This window comes from Peromyscus californicus, unplaced genomic scaffold, assembly GCF_007827085.1.
Source record: "Peromyscus californicus insignis strain IS unplaced genomic scaffold, ASM782708v3 Scaffold_9__1_contigs__length_137607984, whole genome shotgun sequence".
Lineage (NCBI taxonomy): Eukaryota > Metazoa > Chordata > Mammalia > Rodentia > Cricetidae > Peromyscus > Peromyscus californicus.
The window spans coordinates 81,785,346-81,807,440 of NW_026294617.1; the positions used below are offsets into that span (position 1 = coordinate 81,785,346).

A 22,095-nucleotide genomic window follows, 5' to 3' on the forward strand; every position below is an offset into this window, starting at 1 on the left:
GAGTGAAATCAACACCGAGGCAGCTTATCTGGATTCAGAAGGGCTCTCATTCCCCCCAAGTCATTACTGACAATGAACTAATTCTCTGTCACCTAAATGGCATCTACCAAACACACTTCCCCTCTCAGCTGTGTGCGGCTTTGGCCCACTAGGCCAAAAGTCAATGCTATCAGGCAAAAAAGTGTAGGAATCTTTCTTGGACCAGATTCAGAGCATCCATTCTATAAAACATAGGCATTTCATTTATGAAGAAATCTTCCTCCTACTCACAAAATAAGTTTTGGGTTTGAGAATTTCTTCTATGTCATGGGCCACAGACATTAACATACAGAATTCAAAGTACAATGTTGTATGCCATACAAATCCTTCATGATTTTGTCTATGACCTTAGTTTCTCAATAAGGAATGTTGTTGGAGGAGTGGCAAATAGAACTCTTTAAAGTTTTTCTACTAAACACATAGAATGAAGGATCATCTTTTAGGAGGTAGCCTGATGTGATCTAGCCTTAACTGTGAGAAAATTCTAAGACTAAACAGAAAAGGACACCAAAGGGCAAGAATGAAACCCTAATTTTACAGCAAAAAACTTACGAATGTTTACTATCCTGACCATTTCTCAAATCTAAAACGTCATCTCTACCAGTCTAAGGAAATAATGGAAGAGTTGCAAAAGACAGGAATAAGTATTCTGTTCTAGTATAGATGCTTCATTTTAAGACCTCTGAATCATGAGCAAGAAAGATCTTATAGTCAAAGCAAATACCTTTTTTTTTTTTTTCCTTTTTCAGGATAAAATATCTGATTCTCAATAGTGCTTCAGCGATATTGAGCATACTGTTCTGGCTTTTACCTGAGTAAGTACTCCTGACTGTATCTGTAGTGGCTGAGCAGCGGGCGCCTGGGGTACAATTGGCACAGCATTATCCATCCTCACAGGGAATCCAGAATGTTTTGTTGTTGCTTGTAGCCCAGCTGGTGGAAAAAACATCATAGCTAAATTGCTTTGCTGGGTCTAAGAATACTGTGGGTGGGTGGGTGGTTGTTGTTGGAGGAGGGGTACTTTTAGCTTTTTTCCATCACTTAGGTTTTTATTCTTGACACTTAAGACAAAGCCCTTTCATTCACAGAAGTCATTGGAGTTAAGAAAAGGAGGCTCTGTTCCCTTCAGGTTAAATTAGTGCAAAGGCATTTCATACAGGGAAGGCTGGCTTAGGGGAATGTAAACTCTTAATGTTACAATACTATTACATCCCCATTATCAGTACAGGCAAAAGCCAAACAATTTCCATTCTAAGTCACATTGATGTCTCAGTCACTAGGGGAGTGGGTGAGGAAGACAGTGCTTTTAAGACTGTAATCTATCAAAAACAGAGACTCGACCACAGCTATACCTCAAGAATTTATAACCTATTACCCTCTTGTGTAGAATAATTTAAAGAATAGTTTCCTCCTCAAAAAATATAACCTAGTTCTAATAAGATAAAAGTAAAGCCAACAAAAGGAAGAACTAATGGCTAGAATAATAGGCATGTTGGCTTAGAGAAACCTACTTCCGATTCTAGAAACCCGTTCCTGCTGCTAGCTTCCTCATCTGACTCTTCTAGTTACAGGGCAGCTAAGAAAATGAACTGCAGCTGGAAAACAGTGCCCGGGTCTTATCTCAATTTATTATGCTTTTTGTCATAAATACCAAATAACTACTTCCTGTCAACAGCAATGTCTTGTGCTTTTGGTCAAGTCTTTTTGTGAAGACTAAAGAGCCCTGGGGATTTCCTGTGACTTACCCTCCAACCCGCACTCTCACGAGAGTTTAAACTCCTGCCATGCCTCCTATCTATTAAGGCTTGCATTCTGCTGAGTGAAGACACAAGCACTTCAATTCGAAGATGCTAAAACTATCACCAGTGTTAATCTCCCTCTGCCTCTCTGCCCACTCCCACTCGGCAATGCCTTCCTCTGTAGCTACAAGGCTATGCTCTTACTCTTCCAATCTCCCAAATGCTGGGATTACAGTTGTGGGCCACTATCCCTGGCCTTCTTGTTGCCTTAACATTACTATCAAAGTATCAAGGGGGCATAATTTATAGAACATAATACTGCTAATTTCAGTCAGTCTTCCAATTTTCTATGTCAGTAATTTGTGAGGAATTTAGTAACAATTTGTGATTAAGAAAAAAAACATTCTAGGAATGTTCAAAGAGTGACTAGTAAAATCATTTAAAACTGCTTAAAAATGCTTTTTTTTTAAAAAAAAAAGTGCTACTTATATAAAAAATAACAACTAATAAGGATATTAAAATTTAAAAACTGTCAACCATGCTGCCTTAGGCAATATTATCCAATAGGAAAGCCAAGTCATGCAAAACTCCTGCTACAGTCTCTGGTACGTGAGTACATGACTAACTCCAGGCAGTGTTGTGTAAGAACTTCCCCAAAGCTGCGGGGACCGAGGAAGCAACCTTGGGAGGAAATGTTCACTATAGTAGCTATCTATGGCTCCCAGAGTGATGAAAAGGGGAAAATTACAGACCAGTTACCACTGGGCAAAATATGTACACTAGTCAACTGGAGTAGTATGGGAAGTAATTTACAGTACTGTAAATTACTATAAATGCTTGACTGCTGCATTTACTTACTGCACTGAGGCCATTTTGTAAAAGATACAAATGTGAACAACCTGAAATAGAGGACTGTTAAATAGTCAGCATATGGCCAAGGTTGGTAAGTCAACCAACAACTTTATACAACTCTCTGGGTTTAAATAGCACAGGCAGTATGGAATATTTCAATGCATATGTGATGAACCCCACTGCCTAGGTTCCAATCATACATGAGAATAAACTGATAACTGCAGAAGGACTGCCTGGCAAATATAATAATGTATTTCAGGTATCACCATTACTACCTTATTTGCAAACTCCCTCTGGTTCCAAACACTTTAAAATCCGCTCCTTAGGTTATCTAGACTTCTTGGACAGAAAAATTTCCCCATAGGGTATATTTATCAAATTATACCAAAAGGAGTTCCCCCACACTCCTTCCTCCTCTACTGCCTCACTTTACATTTTGTTCTCTTAAAAAACTCAAAAGTTCTTTTTATTTTATCTAAGTATCACCTGAGAAGCAGCGGAGAACCTCAGAATCTCACATTTGAGAATTGTTCTGTAGAATTTACTTTGGAAAGGGTGGAAGGAGGGATGGCTAATTTTCTAAGTTCTATAGAAGCATCAGTTTGTGACAATACAAAGCTTAGAATTACTCCTATGAGGTACATATAGAAAATAATTTGGTAAGTTAGGCTAAATTTGCATTTACGGATTGTGAATCTGCTCCTCCGCTCTCCCTGTGGTCTCTCCCTGGTTTACATCGCTATCGCTCTCCTGGCCTCCCGGTAAGCTCTCAGTCTCCCCCAGCCCCTCATTTCCTTCCGCTTGCTCCGACTCTGTCAGAAACCAAACAAACAAAAAGTCACGATCAATATTTAACTGAGGTAAAAAGATAAAAATACTACCTGCTTCTATATAAAAAGCTATGAGAAGCCTAGATCCTGGTTTATTCCCCCAGTGACACCAAGTTTTTCTTTCTCTTTTTTCAAAATTAGTGTTTTAGGTTTGTATATAAAGTAGTGGGTTTCATCATGGCATCCTTATCCACATGTCAGGATACTTTCTTCTCCTTCATCCTCCCCACTCCCCTGCAGGTGGTTCTCTCTTCTCCAGCTAGTCTCCCTCTCTACTTCCCACCTCCCCTAAGGTCTCTTCTCCCTACCACCATCCCTTTCCCAAATGAAGACCTACAAACACATACATAAATACACACTCACATGGAGAGGGAGGGGTGAAGGACGGAGGGACAGGGAAGATTTTTAAATCTAGGGTCCACACATAAGAGAAAATATTGTGCTTGGTGTCTGAGTCTGGCTTACTTATTGTTTTTACTTTTACTTTTTTTGGAAGACATCATCTTACTATACTGCCTGACAGGCTCTACAATCTTCCTGTTGGGATTACAGATGTGAGCCACTACACTGGCCTGACAGACTTCCTAAGGAAAAGCCAAGTGTATTGTCAGAAAAGACTCAAAAATTATTTATTCCAAATAGCTTACCAAAACAATCAACACACATTTCCTATACTTTGGGGACAGGAGTATTGAACAGACTGGATTATAAAATAATGAAAAAAATAAGGAAGCATGGAAATGTGAAAATTAATCTTTTTGGAATATGGAATTTGAAGAATATGAGTCATAAGCTGAAGCAGATGTCTTAATGCCTTCCCCACAGTACTTCAGCTAAAAAATAACAGTCTGTATTACTGAATGAAATTTTTTAGTTTCTATATTCTTAACTGTTTATATCCTATAATAAAATAACATTTTATTTTAGTTTAAAATGGAATGAGATTAGATTCAATACGTAACAATTCTGATTATAGCAATTTAAAGATGTATATATTCTACATACTGAGACATATATGCTTCTACAAGATAAATGATACTTTGCTTCAATGGGCACAAACACGTTATAAGGCAATTCAGTTAAGGAAACACAAACCGAGTTCCTCTAATCTGTCAGGCAGTATCATAATTAGAGAAAAATTACTGTAAAGGGATATCTACTTTGTGACCACTCCCAATTCCAACATCATCAGAGTTTAAACTTGTCAGAGATCAGAACTAAACAACTAGATCTGCCTAGGGGGCAAGTCCAGTGTAATACTAAGGAAGGACAGAGTTTCCGAACTTACTCTGAAAAGCAGGTGGGCATACTATAAATGTTTGTTGGAACGGATCTGTCTGAGTGCAGATCTGGGTAGGTCCAGGTTGTAAAGAAACACCCTGCTGGGCAACTCCAGGAACTGGTGCAGCAGAAGCTGGGTACAAAGCTGATTGGTAGTTTAGCAGTGAGACATCCGAATTAGCCAGAGAAAGAGTAGCGGCTGCCGCAGTAGAACTGGAGGCTAGAACACTGGCCTAACAACAAAAGGATTGCACACATACATTAGTACAAGGTGGAGGTAAACAATATGCATATATTCTTTAAATTTTTTTAGAAAAAAACTTTTGAGGCTGGGTCTCAGGTAGCCCAGGATGGCACCAGACTCCTTACGCATCCAAGAGTGGCATACGAACTCCTGATCCTGTCTCCACCTCCTGAGTGTGGGCTCTATTGGCAGGTACCACCACACTTGCTTTATGCAAGCTGGGGATATAACGTCAGTTCTTTATGCATGCTGGCAAGCACTGTGTCAACTGAGCTATCCCTAGCCTCAAAAAAGAAACAGAACAAAGAGTTGATTTATTTTATTTTATTGTTTTTTGAGACAAGGTCTTTTTGTGTAGTCCTGGATGGCCTGAAATTCATTACGTAGCTCAGGCTGGCCTGAAACTCACAGAGATCTATCTACCTCTACCTAGAATTAAAGGTGTGTACCACATTCAGCACTTAAAAAAAACAAACAAAAAAACACATTTATTCATTGCACCATATGCAAGCGGAAGTCAGAGGACAATTTGAGGGAGAGTTGGAGCTCTCCTTCTACCATATAGGTTCTAGGGATCAAACTCAAGGTGTCAAGCTTGGCAGCAAGCACCCTTACTCATGATGGAGCCATCTTGCCAGCCCATCACAAAACTTTAAAACGTAATGTTAGCTATCTTTGAAATAACTGTCTACTTAAGAAATTTTCCAAGGCTGGAAATACACAGCTCAGTAATACAGTGCTTGCCTAGAAAACAAGAGGTCTGAGATTCAATCTCCAGTGTAAAAATAATTAATAATAAAGAAATACTATGAAGGTGAGTAAGTACATAAAGAGTGGCAAGTGGTTATTCTTTGGTGCTGTTATATAAAACTACTCAGCTACTTCTGCACAAAAATTGCTTCATAGGAGATTCCACTAAAATTCATAAACATTTATATTTAAAAAGTAGGCAAAACTAAGAAATTGAGCTTACATCTTTAGAAACAACAACAAAAGATTAAGTATTTATTAGCAAACAAATACAATGCCACCCTTTTAAGATCATTATTCAAAGAACCCTTGAATAAAGTAAAAGCCTACTGGAAAGAGTGGGTTATTTGATTAACTTAGTAAAGAGCCCATATACACAGACTGCTAAGGGTACGGGGTAGGCCTGTGGTTAAATGCTATCAGCATAGGACTGACATGTATGTCAGTCTAGTTGGTCTTCCATCACATTTGCCAAGTAGAAAATTCTTTTTTTCTTTTTTTCTTTTTTAATAGGGGAGATCGAATCTTGGAATTGACCTTTATTATTACTGCATGTGTATGTGCATGATAATACTTGTGAGTGTGGGCATGTGTGTTCCACAGTCTGGGGACAACTTTTGGGAACCAGTTTTCTCCTTCACCTGTGAATTCTCATGCTGAAACAGAGGGAGGGGGCATCAGGCTTGCACGGCAAGTACTTTTACCTGCTGCGCTATCTTGCCCAGGCCCTCCAACAGAAAGTGCTGAAGAAGCAACCAAAAAACCAACACACAGCCCGGTTTCTTTGTCTTACTGCCCCACTTAGGCTTGTTTCCACAACCATTCCCTCGGTACCTGATTGTGCACTGTGTTGAGCTGGTTGCTGAAGCTCATGGTTAGATTTGTGCTTGTATTTGGCGCAACATGTGTAGTGAAGGGACTCTTGATCCGACTCACTGTGTCATACATGTGGACCCTCCGCTTGCAGATCTCCATGTTCTGGAAACAAGACTTAACACTGAAAGAAATTAAGAATTTATTGAATGAATGCTAACATTTAAACAATAAAAAACTCAAAACAAACATGGAACAAAGTATTTCTTCCAAATATTTTCAGGGAAAAAAAAGAGTCAAGGGTTTTTATGGTAACAAGAAGAAAAATAAAGACTTCTCTTTAAGTCACACAAGTTTTCAGAGAGAAAGGCTTCAGTGAAACAAAACCACAGGCATCAAAGTTACAGCTAACTTGATAGTTCCCTGTACAGAATAGCAACTAAACCATAGCACATCATGGCAAAAAGATTGTACCATACTCACTGGTTGCTGTGTGGAAAATCCAGAAGGTGAGTCATCGTCACAAACTGATGGTTAAGAGTTTTCAGAGGAGTGATTCTCTTATCTGCATCAATTGTCAGCATTTTCTTTAAGAGATCAATGTATTCTCTCCGATCTGCCTTCTCTGCCAACATGTCTGTTCCCTCTAAGTCTGTAGACATATTTACCTTCCAAAGAAAATTAGAAATATTATATTCCTCTACTTAAGTTAAATAGTAGATTAAGGATTTACTGTGTCTGCTTTTCTCTCCAAAAGAGAGAAAGCAGATATTTAATACTAGCATTTCAGAAAAGAGAAACCTGGGGAAATGAAGTTTAATTACAGAATAATCATTTCCACAGGAGGAAACTCTTCTGCTTATGTGGTACACCAGAGCCAAATTGATTCTTGGCATTAAATTTTTGAAACAAGTTAAGCAAAAAATTTTGTTATTATTGAAATATACAAACTTCTATTGTTGAAAAGATTAAATGGCATAGTACAAAGTGTTTGAATTTGAAATACAATAAGCATTCGCAGTAACTGTGAGCTCTTAAGCAATTTTTATTTAGTAGAGAAAATGGGACAAGAAAGAACCCTTTATAAATACTACTCTAAAATAACGGCATGAAACAAGACTCAAGTGAGCAAAAGCAAGGGTGAGACAGACAAGTTGACACTTGTTAAAATGCCTGGGGTCAGAAGTGTTTCAGATTTCAGAGCCTTAAGATTTTGGAATGTTTACAGCCGGGCAGTGGTGGCGCACGCCTTTAATCCCAGCACTCAGGAGGCAGAGGCAGGTGGATCTCTGTGAATTCAAGGCCAGCCTGGTCTGCAGAGCAAGTTCCAGGACAGCCAGGACTGTTACACAAAGAAACCCTGTCTTAAAAACCGAAGATTTTGGAATATTTGCACAGACTTCACCAGTTGAACAGCCCTGACCCCAAAATCTCAACTTTGAAATCTGCAAAATCAAAAAGTTTTTTAGTACCTCTTGGTGCTCAAAGAGTTTCAGATTTGAGAATTTTTTAGTTTGTTGTATTTGAGTTAGAGAAGCTCAATCAAGTATCTTTAAAGTATCCACTGTTAGCATTCAGACCTTGGGGACTCGGCCCGCCCAGCGTCCTGACAACATCGTCCGTCCTACCTAAAGTCCCCTTTAAGAGAAAACCTCTCTCTCTCCCTCTCCACCCCTCACAGGTCGTGGAGGTCAGGTCCGCACCTGCATGCTCTCTCTCTCTCCTCCTTCCCCCCACAAGGTCAGGTCCGCACCTGCATGCTCTCTCTCTCCTCCTTCCCCCCACAAGGTCAGGCCCGCACCTGCATGCTCTCTCTCTCCTCCTTCCCCCCACGAGGTCAGGTCCGCACCTGCATGCTCTCTCTCTCCTCCTTCCCCCCACGAGGTCAGGTCCGCACCTGCATGCTCTCTCTCTCCTCCTTCCCCCCACGAGGTCAGGTCCGCACCTGCATGCTCTCTCTCTCCTCCTTCCCCCCACGAGGTCAGGTCCGCACCTGCATGCTCTCTCTCTCCTCCTTCCCCCCACGAGGTCAGGTCTGCACCTGCATGCTCTCTCTCTCCTCCTTCCCCCCACGAGGTCAGGTCCGCACCTGCATGCTCTCTCTCTCCTCCTTCCCCCCACGAGGTCAGGTCTGCACCTGCACGCTCTCTCTCTCCTCCTCCCCCCACGAGGTCAGGTCTGCACCTGCATGCTCTCTCTCCTCTCTTTCTCTCCTTTCCCCTCTCTTCCCAGGAGGTCGCTCTGCACCTCCTCTCTTCCTCTCTTCTCTTCCTCTTCTCCTTCTCTCCTCAACCCCGTGAGTGAGTGCCGCCTGCATCGTGCCACTGTGTGTCTTTCCTTGTGACTCTACCCACTGTGACCACCACCATCACCGCCATGTCTGCGTGGTGTCTCTCTCCAACTCACCAAGCTCTCTCTCCTGCTGTTTTACAAAATCCACTACTAGGACTCAGATGTTCTTTTAACACATGGCAAATATTAGCACGTATAATCCTCAGAAGTGTGTCTCTGGTGAAGCACCACATAAACTCCTGCCTTTCAAAGCTTGTCACACTTACCTGAGCCATGTCATCTAAACAATTAAAAATGTACTTCCGGGCTTCTTTTGACTTTATGCCAGTCTCCAATTCATGTTCTTCGGGTGTCTATAAAAGATGGATTTTTTAAAAACTCAACATTATTTTCACATTTTTATTTAAATCTGAAGCCAGAAATCAAAAAGACTGTATTGCGGCCTTGTCGACTAGATGGCAAAGACAGCAACCTGAACATCTTACAGTGGAGGGATGTGACGTCACTAGGGGGCATCCTTTCAAAGGTGCTGAAACAGGTGTGGCAGCAGTGATGCCGCACAGCGCTGAAGAAGGTCAGGTGGACAGGATGCCACCATTTCCTCTTATGCTTTTTGGACATGGACACCAGACCCTAACACAGGCTCAGAGGCAGAGTATCAGGAGGTTAATTGATTTCTTACACGGAAGGAGTATGCTCAGAATTAAAAACAGACCCTTATTTCAGGAAAATCCCTAAGGCCTGAAGGTGGTCAGTTGGAAAATTAGGTTGTCTTACTGTGCTGGCGAGAGCTCTCTGTCCTGGGCACTACGTTTCTCGAGCCCTTCACACCACTTACCGAGCACGAGTCTCCGTTTTCCCTCAACTGCTAGCCCTAATCATGCGGCACAACCTCAGCCAGCTTAACTGGCTCCGTTGTCTTGATTTCTGTCCATGCATAAGGCCTAATGGGTACAATAAAATCACTTTTCAAAGGGGTTCTCCTTCAAACACACCCCCTTCTCCCTACTTTCCTTCCTTAAGTCAAGAAATTACTAACTAAAATCTAAATTTAAAGTTGTAAGAAAGACACACCTTAAGCCTCCACAGTGGGTACCCCAAATTAGGATCTCTGTTAAAAAACCTGGTTGTTTTTGTTCCGGCACTGAGAAGATATTCAGCTGGCAGGCCTTGTGTTTGTGAAATATAACGAATCTGAAAAATCAAAACCAAACATCAATTTCAAGTGGAAAATATCAAAAGCTTTTACACTGAAATATTAACTCTAGCCAGAAAAGGGGTGTATTATGAAGAAATTAACTCTCTAATCAACACAATTGAAATATACCTGTGAACAATCTATTCACAGAATACACAGTCACAGAAATACTCAAATATTTACTTAATAACTACTGTGGAGTCTATTTCAAAGAGAACTCACTTTTGAAATAGTTTTAGTGAAATCTTTTTTCTCTCATGTCAGACTTTTAATAAAAAGTTAAAAGTTAAAACAAAAAACAAAAAACTAGATTTCTGGGGCAGACCAGAATAGTTCCCAACTCAGAATAAATAATGAAGACAGCCTAGACCAGTGCAAGAGCAATGGAAAGCAGTGGCTATAACTGAGAGGTACTTAGGACATACGCAGTCAGAAGGTATGTCCTGATGGATGCAAGTCACATACATATGCAAATTACATGTTTCTTCATAGACTTTGTCAACTGCGGGGACTAGAGAGATGGTTCCACAGTTAAGAACACTTGCTGCATTTCTTAAAGTTTAGTTTGTTCAGTGACAGGATTCTCAAATATGTAGAACAGTGCTACTTGTATTTGTTCAATAAATAAATTAAGACACTTTAAAAAAATATATGCATTTTAATTTAAATATATGATAAAAAAAAAAAAAAAGAACACTTGCTGCTCTTGCAGAGGACCTGGGTTCAGTTCCCAGAACCCACACAGCATTTCACAACCACTATAACTCCTGTTCCAAGAGACCTGATGTCCTCTTCTGGCCTCCACTAGCACCAGGAATACATGTGGTTTACAGACATACATGTAGATAAAACATTCAAACCCTAAAATCAAAAAAAAATTAAAAAAGAATTTATTAATTGTATTATGCAATTATCAGCATGTAATTTTTCTTAATGTCTTTCTTAATCTACAGTCTACCTGGAGGCAAATAATAATGTTTCACTCATCAATGAGTTCTTACAGTAACTCAAACAGGATGGCCATCCTGTAAGGACAGATCAAGACCCTAAGTGTAAGAACTTAGAATTATAAAGCTATTAGAGGGAAACTGATAGGGAAGCTGTATAATAATAGATTTTGCAATTATTTCTTGGATATAAAATCAAAAAGTGCAAAAACAGGCAAACTAGGTTTCTTTTTTATTTAAATAATTTGTTTTATTTTATGAGCAATGATTGGTATTTTGCCTGGATGAATGTCTGTGTGAGGGTGTCAGATCCCCTGGAATTGGAGTTACAGACAGGTGTGAGGTGCCATGTGGGTGCTGGGAATTGAACCCAGGTCCTTTGGAAGAACAGCCATTGCTTTCAAACTCTGAGCCATCTCTCCAGCCCCCAAACTAGGCTTCAAAGTAAAAAATATTTGTGCACCAAACACTATCATCAACAGTTAAAAAGGCAGCCCACAGAATGGAAGAAGGAATGTGAAAATTTCATTCGGCAATGATTAACACGGAATAGAAAAATCTACAACTCAGCAACTAAAACCCAACCATAGTAAAAAAAAAAAAAAATAGGCAAGGAACCAAAACAGACATAAAATATCCAAATGTCCAAGAAGCACATGGAAAATGACCTAGTGTCATTAACCATTAGGGAAATGCAAATCTAAATCACAATGAAATAACACTTTACACTCACAAAAATGGCTAATTTTAGAAAGTAAAAATAAATACTGTTATCTACACTGTGAAGAACTAGAACCCTCAGGCACTGCTGGTGAAATGTTGAGATCTCTGTTGAAAATACTTTGGTGGTCCTTCAGAAAGTTAAGTACAGTTACTATATGACCCAGTGATTCTACTCCAAGCTATATGTTGGGGATTTTGCTCATTTGGCAGAATCATTGCCTAGTCTGTATAAGGCTTTATGTAGCACTTTTAAATCAGAGGGGAAATACGAAAGAAAGAAAGGAAAGTAGGAAGGAAGGAAGGAAGGAAAGAAGGAAAGAAGGAAAGAAGGAAAGAAGGCAGGCAGGCAGACTTTGATATTTGATTTTTCTAAAGATTTATTTATTTGTTGGTTTGTTTATTATGTGTTCAGTGTTTGTTTATTTATTTATTATACATACAGTGTTCTGCCAGCATGTATGCCTGTACACCAGAAGAGGGCATCAGATTTCGGTTGTGAGCCACCATGTGGGTGCTGGGAATTGAATTCAGGACTTCTGGAAGAACAGTCAGCTCTCTTAACCTCTGAGCCATCTCTCCAGCCCCAAACTTTGATATTTGTATACCAGTGTTCACAGAAGTATTATTCAAGATAGGGAAAAAAGTAACCATGTGTATTGCTACTAACAGATAAACAAAATGTGGTACACACACACACACACACACACACACACACACACACACACACACACACAATGGAATATTATTCAGCCATAAAAGTGACGTTCTGATACAAGTAAAATAAATCTATCACAGAGCACCACTTTCTACGTGATGAATATTTATGATATGCCAGAGCAGGCAAATTTACATAGAGAAAAAAATAGCTTAGTATTTGTATAGAGGTAAGAGGAACTGAGGAGTTTGGAGGAAAATAGGCATTGATACTAAGTGTCATTATAAAATGACAGAATGTCCTAAAACTGATAACAATTGCACATTCCTGTAAACATACTAAAAACCCATTAATCTGTACACTTCAAATGGTTGATACGTATAGTATGTGAATTCTAACTCTATAAAGTTATTTTTATAAAAAGCAAACAAAAAAACCTTAGCTGGACCCTGCTGCGTGAATCCTTTTTTATAACCCAGATGCACCAAGAGAAACTATCCCCATCCTGTTCCCCAGCAGCATCCTATTCATTCAGCACAGGCAAACTACTTCCTCCCATGGCTCATCAACACATTACACAGAAATTTTCACAAGGCCCATATCCTTTTTCTTTACTAGGAAAGCTCTGATTGCTATCTCAGCTTCCATTTCCTAGGAAATTTACACCAATCTGCTGCTAAGCTTGAACAACCGGTGCCACTGAATAGCTGGACTATGAACTGCATTCCTGGAGGCTGTAATTGGTTGCAGCAGGATCCATGAATCCCCTCAAGCTGTACAAAAACAATGTGTGTTTATTTTTGGGAGTGGTGGATCTACAGCTTCATTAGATTCTCAAAAGTGTTTAGAAAGGACTAAGAATCAATGTTTGGTTCAATTCTGATTATGAATTTGCATCATTTCCTATCCCTCATACTTTTTTCTTTTAAATTATAAAGTCAGGTTTTTTCCTTACAAGGAAAGAAAGATTAAAAATTTAGAAAGCACAACATAACTGGTTACGTATAACATGAGCAACCTATTTTATAATTTACTCCAAGATAGTTCAAAATGAGACAGAATGCTAAGCTAAAAGAAAACAATGTTTTGCTCCTTTTTTACCTTATAATTACAAATAACTATTTATTTCTCAAAAACAAGACAAAACACATATATTTGGCATGTGCCCAGATGGTGTCAGCTGATGATGGACTGGTGAAACGTATATCTCTACTCTTACAGAGCTGCCAATATTGTGTAGTCTTTTTTTTTTTAAGAGCAAGAAATGGGAATTCAAATTATTTCCACAGCAAAACTTTCTTCACTGGACCAATTTCTTAGAAAACAGTCTTCTAAAACTTGTCAGTTTTAACACAGCAGCAGTATTTTACAGCTTTATGAGTCAGTCAAAGTGGCACACACCTGGAATCTCAGTACTTGGGAGAAAGGCCAGGAGTTCAAGGCTAGTCTCCACAACATAAGTTCAAAAAATGTTTTATAACTCAGATGACTGCTCTCATAAAACCTATTTCAGAAGAGACCTAATCTGTAGCACAGCTTCTGAAACCTAATGTGTTCAATTACTGTGTTCTGAGCTATGTATAAAAAAAATAATGACAGTTCTGAGTGAGCCAAAGTTTACTCCCAGAACTCCAATTAAACCTTACTTTACTTCTGTCTTTCAACTCATGAGACACAGTTGACTAAACTAGAGTTAATCAGTATAGAGCTAGAAAAATGCCAATCATATATACTATAAATAAAACCTTTCTTTATCACAGAGATGAAAACACAAGTTTAGACCAAATGGATGGTAGAAGGAATTATTTTTGTTTGTTTTTGTTTTTGCTTTTCAAGACAGAGTTTCTCTGTGTAGCACTGGCTGTCTTGGAACTCACTCTGTAGACCGAATAGCTAAGAAATATTTTTAAAAGAACAGATTAGTACACATTTTTGGTAGGTATTACTATAACAGACTATTTGTCCACATCTATATTATGCACTTAGGACATCCTTACTTTTTTCAATATTGTGTGGTCTGTTTTTTCAGATAGCTATAAAAGCACTCTTTGAATGTGCAGCCCTGTGTAGTCTGAGTTTGTGTTGCTTTCCATGTCCATTCAAATAAGCACTTTTTCTTACCTGATCATACTCTGAAGCACCAGGATAAAGAGGCCATCCCAGGAACAGCTCAGCTATTACACAGCCCAGTGACCACATGTCAATAGCTTCACAGAATGGTAATCCAAGAATAATTTCGGGGGCTCTAGCAAATACAAAGATAAGATAAAATAGCAAACATTACTTGGGGAAATTAACTATGGATGGTGACTAAATCCTGCTGCAGTATCAGCAACAGGCACATTTGTTTAAGGAAACTGAAAACCATCAGAACATAACTACTCAGTCAGAACTCAAATTCAGAAGCTTTAGCCAGGCAGTGGTGGGCACACGACTTTAATCTTAGCACTTAGAGACAGGCAGATCTCTGTAGGATCTCTAACCTACAGAGTGAGTTCTAGGACAGCCAGGACTACACAGAGAAACCCTGTCTTGGGGAAAAAAAAAAAAAATTCAGAAGTTTTGAACTGCAAAAAGCTAATATAGAATATAATGTGTATCCTACAATCCCACCGGGGTTCATAACAGTGCTCCAGAATTGAACACATTAATATCTCTGTAATAATACACTGAGTAAGCATATTAAGTTGGCTAAATAAAGACATTAACCAATCTTGTAATGGTTCAAGGCAGGCCCTGATGATAAAGGAGTTTATATTAAACTTGGGAACATGTCTGTTTTGAGAGCTTTTTAAATATTAGAATTACAAATAAAAGACCATTGATTTTTCTTCTGAGCACCTTAGTTGTTTTTGCTACCTTCGTGACAAAAATAATTTCTGACAAAACAATATTTGCAACAGATTCAAGAGCCAACCTATGAGAGCTTGAACTTCAGGCCCATCATTTAGTAGCTGTCACCAATTAACTTCAATTCTGTGCCTTGGGTTTCTGATATACAATGCAGACAGCGGGGGTACCTATCACACAAGGTTGTTACAAAGTTTAAATAAATTAATAAAATCTTGGGCCAGTGTTTGGCACATAATAAGCATATGTAAATGTTAGGTATAATAATAACTATTATTATTACAGTACTTTTTTTTTCTTTTTTTTTTTTCACTGTCCCTAATACTTTATTGGTTTCCTATAGACCTGTGCTGAGTGGGCTCAGTGCAGGGGTCACTATTCACCAGGTTCCGGGTGGGGAATGAGAAAGCCTTGGCCCAGCTTCCAGCCCCTCCACAGAACGTGGAGGAAGATCTAGCCTTTTCTGGGCTAGATTATTTTAAGCCTTGAAATATGCACTTTTAGAAATGTGATTTTCATTAATGCTTCAAGTACAATAATCCATAAAGCACTCAGAGTGTTCTATAGGTGAACACATCTGAAATGAAATTACTACTCCCATTGATAGGGTAGGAAACTGAGACAGGACAGACTCGCCTAAAACTAGTCAGGAAGTGATAGAGCAAAGACGGCTCTCAGCACTGACTCCAGAATTAAATACACCATACTAACTACATCTTCATCTTCATTCATTCATTTGGGATGGTGGCATGCATGACAGTGAATACTATGTGCGATGGATAAAATGGTAAGCCAAGCCTGTGGACCTGAGTTCTAGTCCCAAAATCCACATGGTAGGAAGGACCAACCTGCAAAAGTTATCCTATGACCTCCATATACATATTTCCCCCACAAAATAAATTAAGAACAAACAAAACACTAAAATCTCAACTCCCCAAATTAGGAGAAAATAAGTTCAAAAAAAAATGACAAAGACTAAGAGTACACCTCAGTGGTAGGACATGTTCTTTCTTAGCACATGCAATGGACTGATTTGATTCTCAAACAACAAAGACAGGTAGAGTGAATGGCAACAGGTAACACGACTATCAGTAATGATAATGATAAATGACAGTGTATACTATGTGTGGTGCACTTGTAAATTCTTTATAAATGTTAAATCATAAGTATTGTTGCATGTCAGCAATTCTTAAGTTGCACATGTTTTCACTTTCTAACGTCTTACAAATGAAGATATATTTCAGTTTAGTGGCAATGCTGTTACTTTCATATGGCATATAATGCTGCATCTTGGAGCCAATTAGAGCATTTTAGAGTCAATGAGATAAAACACTTTCTCTATTTGACAGATGAAGAAACTGAGGTTAAATTAGTTGTCTGAGGCTATACTATACTACCAAATGATGGTACCTAGACAGTCTGGATCTAGGATCTGAACTCTGATACTTTCATTACTTTCTCTAAAAATTTCCTTTCCTTCTGATAAATCTAAGAATTTTGGGTCTGAAAATATATTTATGATACAACTCCCTCATGTAAGAGGAAAACAAAAAAGCAGATCCCTCCATGAAGAGCCATCTAACTGGCCATATATCTTCATAGATTGCCTAGGTTTTCCATATTTTAGTTTCAGGTAATACACGATTATTGTTATGCTGTGTATATGTGTGTGTTGAGTTGTTTGGGCAAAGAGGGTAAAAGGATTCATTAGTTACTACTGTTGTTGAGTTTTGGCTGTCTGCTGTTTTGGTATTTTGAGACAGGGTCTTGCTATGTAGCCCCACTTGGCCTTGAACTCATTTTATGACTGAGGCTGACCTTGAATTTGGGATTCTCCTATCTTGGTCTCCCAAGTGCTGGGACTACAGGCGTGCATCACCATGTCTTGCCTAGGATATTTTCCCAAAAGATAGCTTCTACAAGTAATTAAACAATAACACCCTTAGGAAACAGGTAGGTTGTAAGACTCCACAGATTCTAAGACATTTTCTGACCCTTACCCTGAAATAGTAGAAGGTCTAGGCCTGTTCAGACTCATTCTACTAGAAAGCTAGGTAGAACAAATAATACCATCAGTTTTTGTAGCATTTGATATGAACTTCAGTTTTGTTCACTAAAAAACAACCCCCAATCGTTACACCCATACTGGGTGTGCTTACACATTCCTGCAAGCTCATCAAGAGAATCACTGCAAATTTGAGGCCTATCTGGTCTACATAGTAGTTCCATGACCTCTCTTACAAAAAAAGAAAGAGAGAGACAGAGACAAGAATAGAAAGAGAGAGAGAGAGAGAAGGAAAAAAAGTGATTCATCGTGATGTTGAAAGTTAACTATAACCATTTATGACTGATGGAATTTCAAAATTCAATTAAATTCCAACCATTATGGCATGTTCTTAAGATCACACAAGCCTGATAGGAGAATTAATAGGAGTACTCAGGAAAAATATAAAAGCTTTTCTAAAACTGAAAAGAAAAAAAATGTCTTACTTTCAGTGAGCAGCAACATCAATTTCCAAGTTCATGACAGTGCCAGAAATAGCTGGCAGGGCACATGGCTTGGTGCCAAATAAAAACTGGGCTGAGAACATTCCAAGGCATCAACTGAGAGTCTGGAGGTTTTAGCAGCCCTACCTTATAGGAAAGCATTTCTGAAAAGGTAGATCAGGAGGGAATGGCCAGCCAGCTCAGTTTTTAACTTCTTTAAAAAAGAACAGCGTAAGGTTTCAAAGAAATTAAGGAAAACACTAATTCCAGCCTCATTTTACAAAACCAAACAGTGAAGGTTGGCTGGAATCCGCTTTTCATCCGGTCTCCTGGTTCTGGAATGACAGAAGCAGCTAAGGACTCTCAGGCAGAGCTCACACAAAACAGTAACTCTTCCCTTACCCAAAGGAAGTGCTAAAGAAAACCTCACGGACTTAAACTAGTGAAAAGTACAAATAAAAGTGGATTTGGGGGGGAAGGAAGAAAGGGAGGGAGGGAGGGAGGGAGAGAGGGAGGAAAATCAGAATAAGAATGAGAAAAGGAAAAAGAAAGAAAAGAAAGCTGCTGCAGTGGGGGGAGCGGCTCATCACTAAACATGTTCATCTTCACCTCGAGTTAGTGAGGATGAAGTGTTTTCCCTTTTCTGAACAATTACAGCACCTCCAAATTGAGATTGCAATTGTTGAAATTATTCTCATTGTATTATCTTCCTGGCCTTCTTTAGACTCTCCAGTCTTAATATAAAGTCTCTGGAGGGGTTGGGGGGTAGCTCAGTGTAGGGAGCATTGTTAACATGCACTAGCCTTGAAAAAAAGTCTACAGACTGGAAACCCTGGTTCTACTATCTGTGTAAGAAGGCTGAGCCAGGCACACACCTGTTATCCCAGCACTTAGGAAACAGAAGCACAAAGATTCAAGGTTCAAGGCCAGCCCAAGCTACACCATGAGAGTCTGTCTCAAAATAAAATAAAGTAGGAAGAAAGGAAGGGAAAAAAATGAAGGATGAGTTAGAGAATCATTCATCTGGTCTGTTTCCAGTCATAACACTGTAATAAACATAAGGCAATAAAAAGACTATCTATTCAAGTGTAGGAGAAAGCTAGAGGACAACAACAAAGTTGGCAGTATTTATTGCTATAGGAAAATGCTGCTAACTGTGCTTTGGAAGTAGTGGGGCTCCCTTTAACAGTGGTTCTCAATCCATGGGTCTCAACCCCTACAGGGTTTGCATATTAGACCTGCATATCAGATATTTATGAATCATAACAGCAGCAAAATTATAGTTATGAAGTAGCAGCAAAATAATTTTATGGTCAGGGGTTACCACCACATGAGGAAAGGTATTAAAAGGTTGAAGCGTTAGGATGGTCCGTCGAGAACCACTGCCTTAGAGGATGCAAGCCCATCCTTAAAGCACAAACACTGAAGGCACGAATTACAACAGCCAAGGGGCAGCAACAGCAGCCCCTGCATGTTCCTCTTCAACTTTAACTTCTTTAAACCGAAGCGCTCCTCCAAGGTCATAAAGTCCTGGTTCACTGGCACCCACAGCAAGCTGGGCACAAATCATTCTCTGGTTGTTTTCACGAACATTCAGTTTCTTTCTTCCCTTTGCTGAGGCACCAAACCTACTTATTTACCAGATTAGAGATGTTACATAAAGTCCAACTTCCTGCATCTGTGGCTTACACTGAAACTGTAGTTCCACTGTTACAGGAAATTAGATTGTTTGTGTAGAATAAATTAAGCTATACTTTTCTCCACTAGGCAGCGTCCATCCATAAATAACAAAGTGATCTTAGCATGAAACAAATGCTGGCTAGTTTACTTAGAAGAGTAAAGCATTGGACTGTTAAGTATGGCAAACCTCTGTCCCTAAAACTCAAGCCCCAAAGACAGCAACTTTCCTTGGAGTCAGTCTACATTTAGCGGGCTAAAAACCATTTCCACTGCCTATCATTTAAGCATACCTATAGCTAAGTGTGGCAAATTCCTGCCAAATGGCAGTATCTGGGCATGCTTAACATTGGGGCAAAGCAATATAAACTTAAAAGAAGGTTAAGAAGGCTGGACTTGAAGGCAGCTACACCAGCCAAAGGGGTTTCATAGAGGTCTGCAAAACACAAGAATGTGCGGGGTTGGTGAATTCTAATGCGGCAACAAAGGGACGGGAGGCTGCTCAAGGCCCACCAGGACAAAGCTGTGATGAGGGAGGGAGGGCTGCTGGAGCAGCTCTTTCACCGGCTCACACTTGCTATCCAGCATTACTGTGAGACAACACAGCATGCAGGTAAAGCCTAGGCTCAACCACAAACCCTGGATACTGAGCTGCTTGCACAATGATGGCTTGGGAACAAAATGAACTTTTAAGAAGTAAACTTACTTCCCCTTGAAATTACTCTTAAAGTCAGCAACCAAATTTATAAGTAGCTTTAAAGAAGGCTTCAAAACTTAGGCCGGGGGTGGTGGTGCACGCCTGTAATCCCAGCACTCGGGAGGCAGAGCCAGGTGGATCCCTATGAGTTCGAGGCCAGCCTGGTCTACTGAGCGAGATCCAGGACAGGCACCAAAACTACACAGAGAAACCCTGTCTGGGGGGGGGGGGGGGGAGACCTTAGAAAACCTTATTTTTTTTTTTATTAAATGAAAACCAAAATTAAAGTATAAGGAAAAAGTATAAAGATTAGCAGCCTAATACTAAAAATTAGTCACATGGATTGCAAATTAGAGAAGGCTAGGTAGAATAATTTGTCCCACAAATTACTTTCAGTCTTTACGTAAAGATCCTATCAAAAATGATTTCATAAAATAACCTGCATCTCCTTTTGTCTAAAACTGCCTGGTCCTCTCTGCAGGCACACAAACAGTTAATGAACACCTGCGTGCACCAAGGAACATGCACCAAGGAACGACTCAGCGATAAGCTCCTGCCTGAGCAGCTAATGGGCTCTCACCTCCCCAGCCTCAGAGAAAGGAAGTGGGGCAGCACCAGAAGTGGGGCAGCACCAGCTCTTCAGGCCACCTGTAGGCATGTGGTGCATTTGTACTACATAGGGGGCACTTGAAGGGGAGGATCAGAAGCAAATGTAGTTGGAGCCTAAATCTCCCAAGTCATAAACAAGCAAACTGAAGCGAAAATTTTCAAAATTAGCCTAGGTTGCCTAGAGCAGGATGAGACCGGAAACCACAGGCCCTGCGAACTCCTTTGCCTCCTTTCAAGTAAAACATGCCATAGTTTTATAAAACTATAAAGATTTTTTTAAGTGAGAATGGATTAAAAGACTATCATTAACCTTTCAGTACTGCAGTACTCAAAGAAAGTTGCAATGTCAATGTTATTTTTATTAAATCCTATGGGTTTTTTGTTGTTGTTGTTGTTGTTGTTTTTAAGAGAAAAACAGAAAAATCTATCCTATAGACCAGTGGTTCTCAACCTTCCTAATGCTACAACCCTTTATATAGTTCCTCATGTTGTGGTGACCCCCCACCATAAAACTATTTTCATTGCTACTTCATAACTGTAACTTTGCTGCTGTTACGAATCATAATGTAAATCTCTGATACACAGGATATCTGATATGTGACCCCTGTGAAAGGGTCATTTGACTCCCCAAGGGGTTGTGTCCCACAGGTTGAGAACCACTGCTTTATAGACAGACATACAGAGAGAGACGAACAGTAGAATAGGGTCCCAGAAATCAACTCTTAAATACACGGTCGCATGAACTTGACAAAGGTGCAAGAGCATTCAGTGGGGGAATAGGCAGTCTTTAGAGCAAAGGACATTGCATGAACTAAACGGTCACAGGACCACTTAAACAATAAAAACTAACACGGTGCCATAGCCCGTGCCTGTAATCCAAGCACTCAGGAGGCTGAGGCAGGAAGGAGACTGCTGAGTTCAAAGGTAGCTTGAGCTACCAAGTGAGTGCTAGGTCAACCAGAGATATACAGTGAAAACCTTGCCCCCCAAATAAATTAACTCAAAATTAGGTAGTTAAATGCAGGAGCTAAAGTCTAAGACTTGTAGGAGAAACCAGGAGAAAGGCCACAATGATGGATTTGTAATTCATGACACCTGAAGACTAAACAAGAGGAAGGCAGACAAACCAGACTCATGAGGGTCAGAACATTTGTGCATCAAACACTAGCAAGAGGTTCAAAAACTAGAAAAGATACAAGGTATTTGCAAATCATATCAATGTCTAGAATGAATTTTTTTTTAATTTCTAAAATTTAACAAAACCAACTGAAAATCTGGACAGAGGACTTGAATAAATATCTCTCAAAAAAAAGTATAATGTATACAATAATGTCATGAAAAATATCAATATCACTAATTAGGAAAACAAAAATTAAAACTACCTGACATACCACTTTATAGCCATAAAGATA

The 22,095-nt window shown here is 39.5% G+C and overlaps 1 protein-coding gene across 2 annotated transcripts in view; it reads right to left on the reverse strand.

The window, feature by feature from the left end:
* The window catches only part of Hipk1 (homeodomain interacting protein kinase 1), a 52,845-nt gene that overhangs the window by 14,991 nt on the left and 15,759 nt on the right, over window positions 1-22,095 (reverse strand). For both annotated transcript variants that reach the window (XM_052730351.1, XM_052730350.1), the window contains exons 3-9: window positions 14,485-14,608; window positions 9,915-10,034; window positions 9,107-9,193; window positions 7,032-7,216; window positions 6,570-6,732; window positions 4,749-4,974; window positions 851-972 (exon numbers count right to left, since the gene is read on the reverse strand). In XM_052730351.1, coding sequence (XP_052586311.1) covers window positions 851-972; window positions 4,749-4,974; window positions 6,570-6,732; window positions 7,032-7,216; window positions 9,107-9,193; window positions 9,915-10,034; window positions 14,485-14,608 — 1,027 coding nt within the window. The remainder of the gene's footprint in view (window positions 1-850; window positions 973-4,748; window positions 4,975-6,569; window positions 6,733-7,031; window positions 7,217-9,106; window positions 9,194-9,914; window positions 10,035-14,484; window positions 14,609-22,095) is intronic.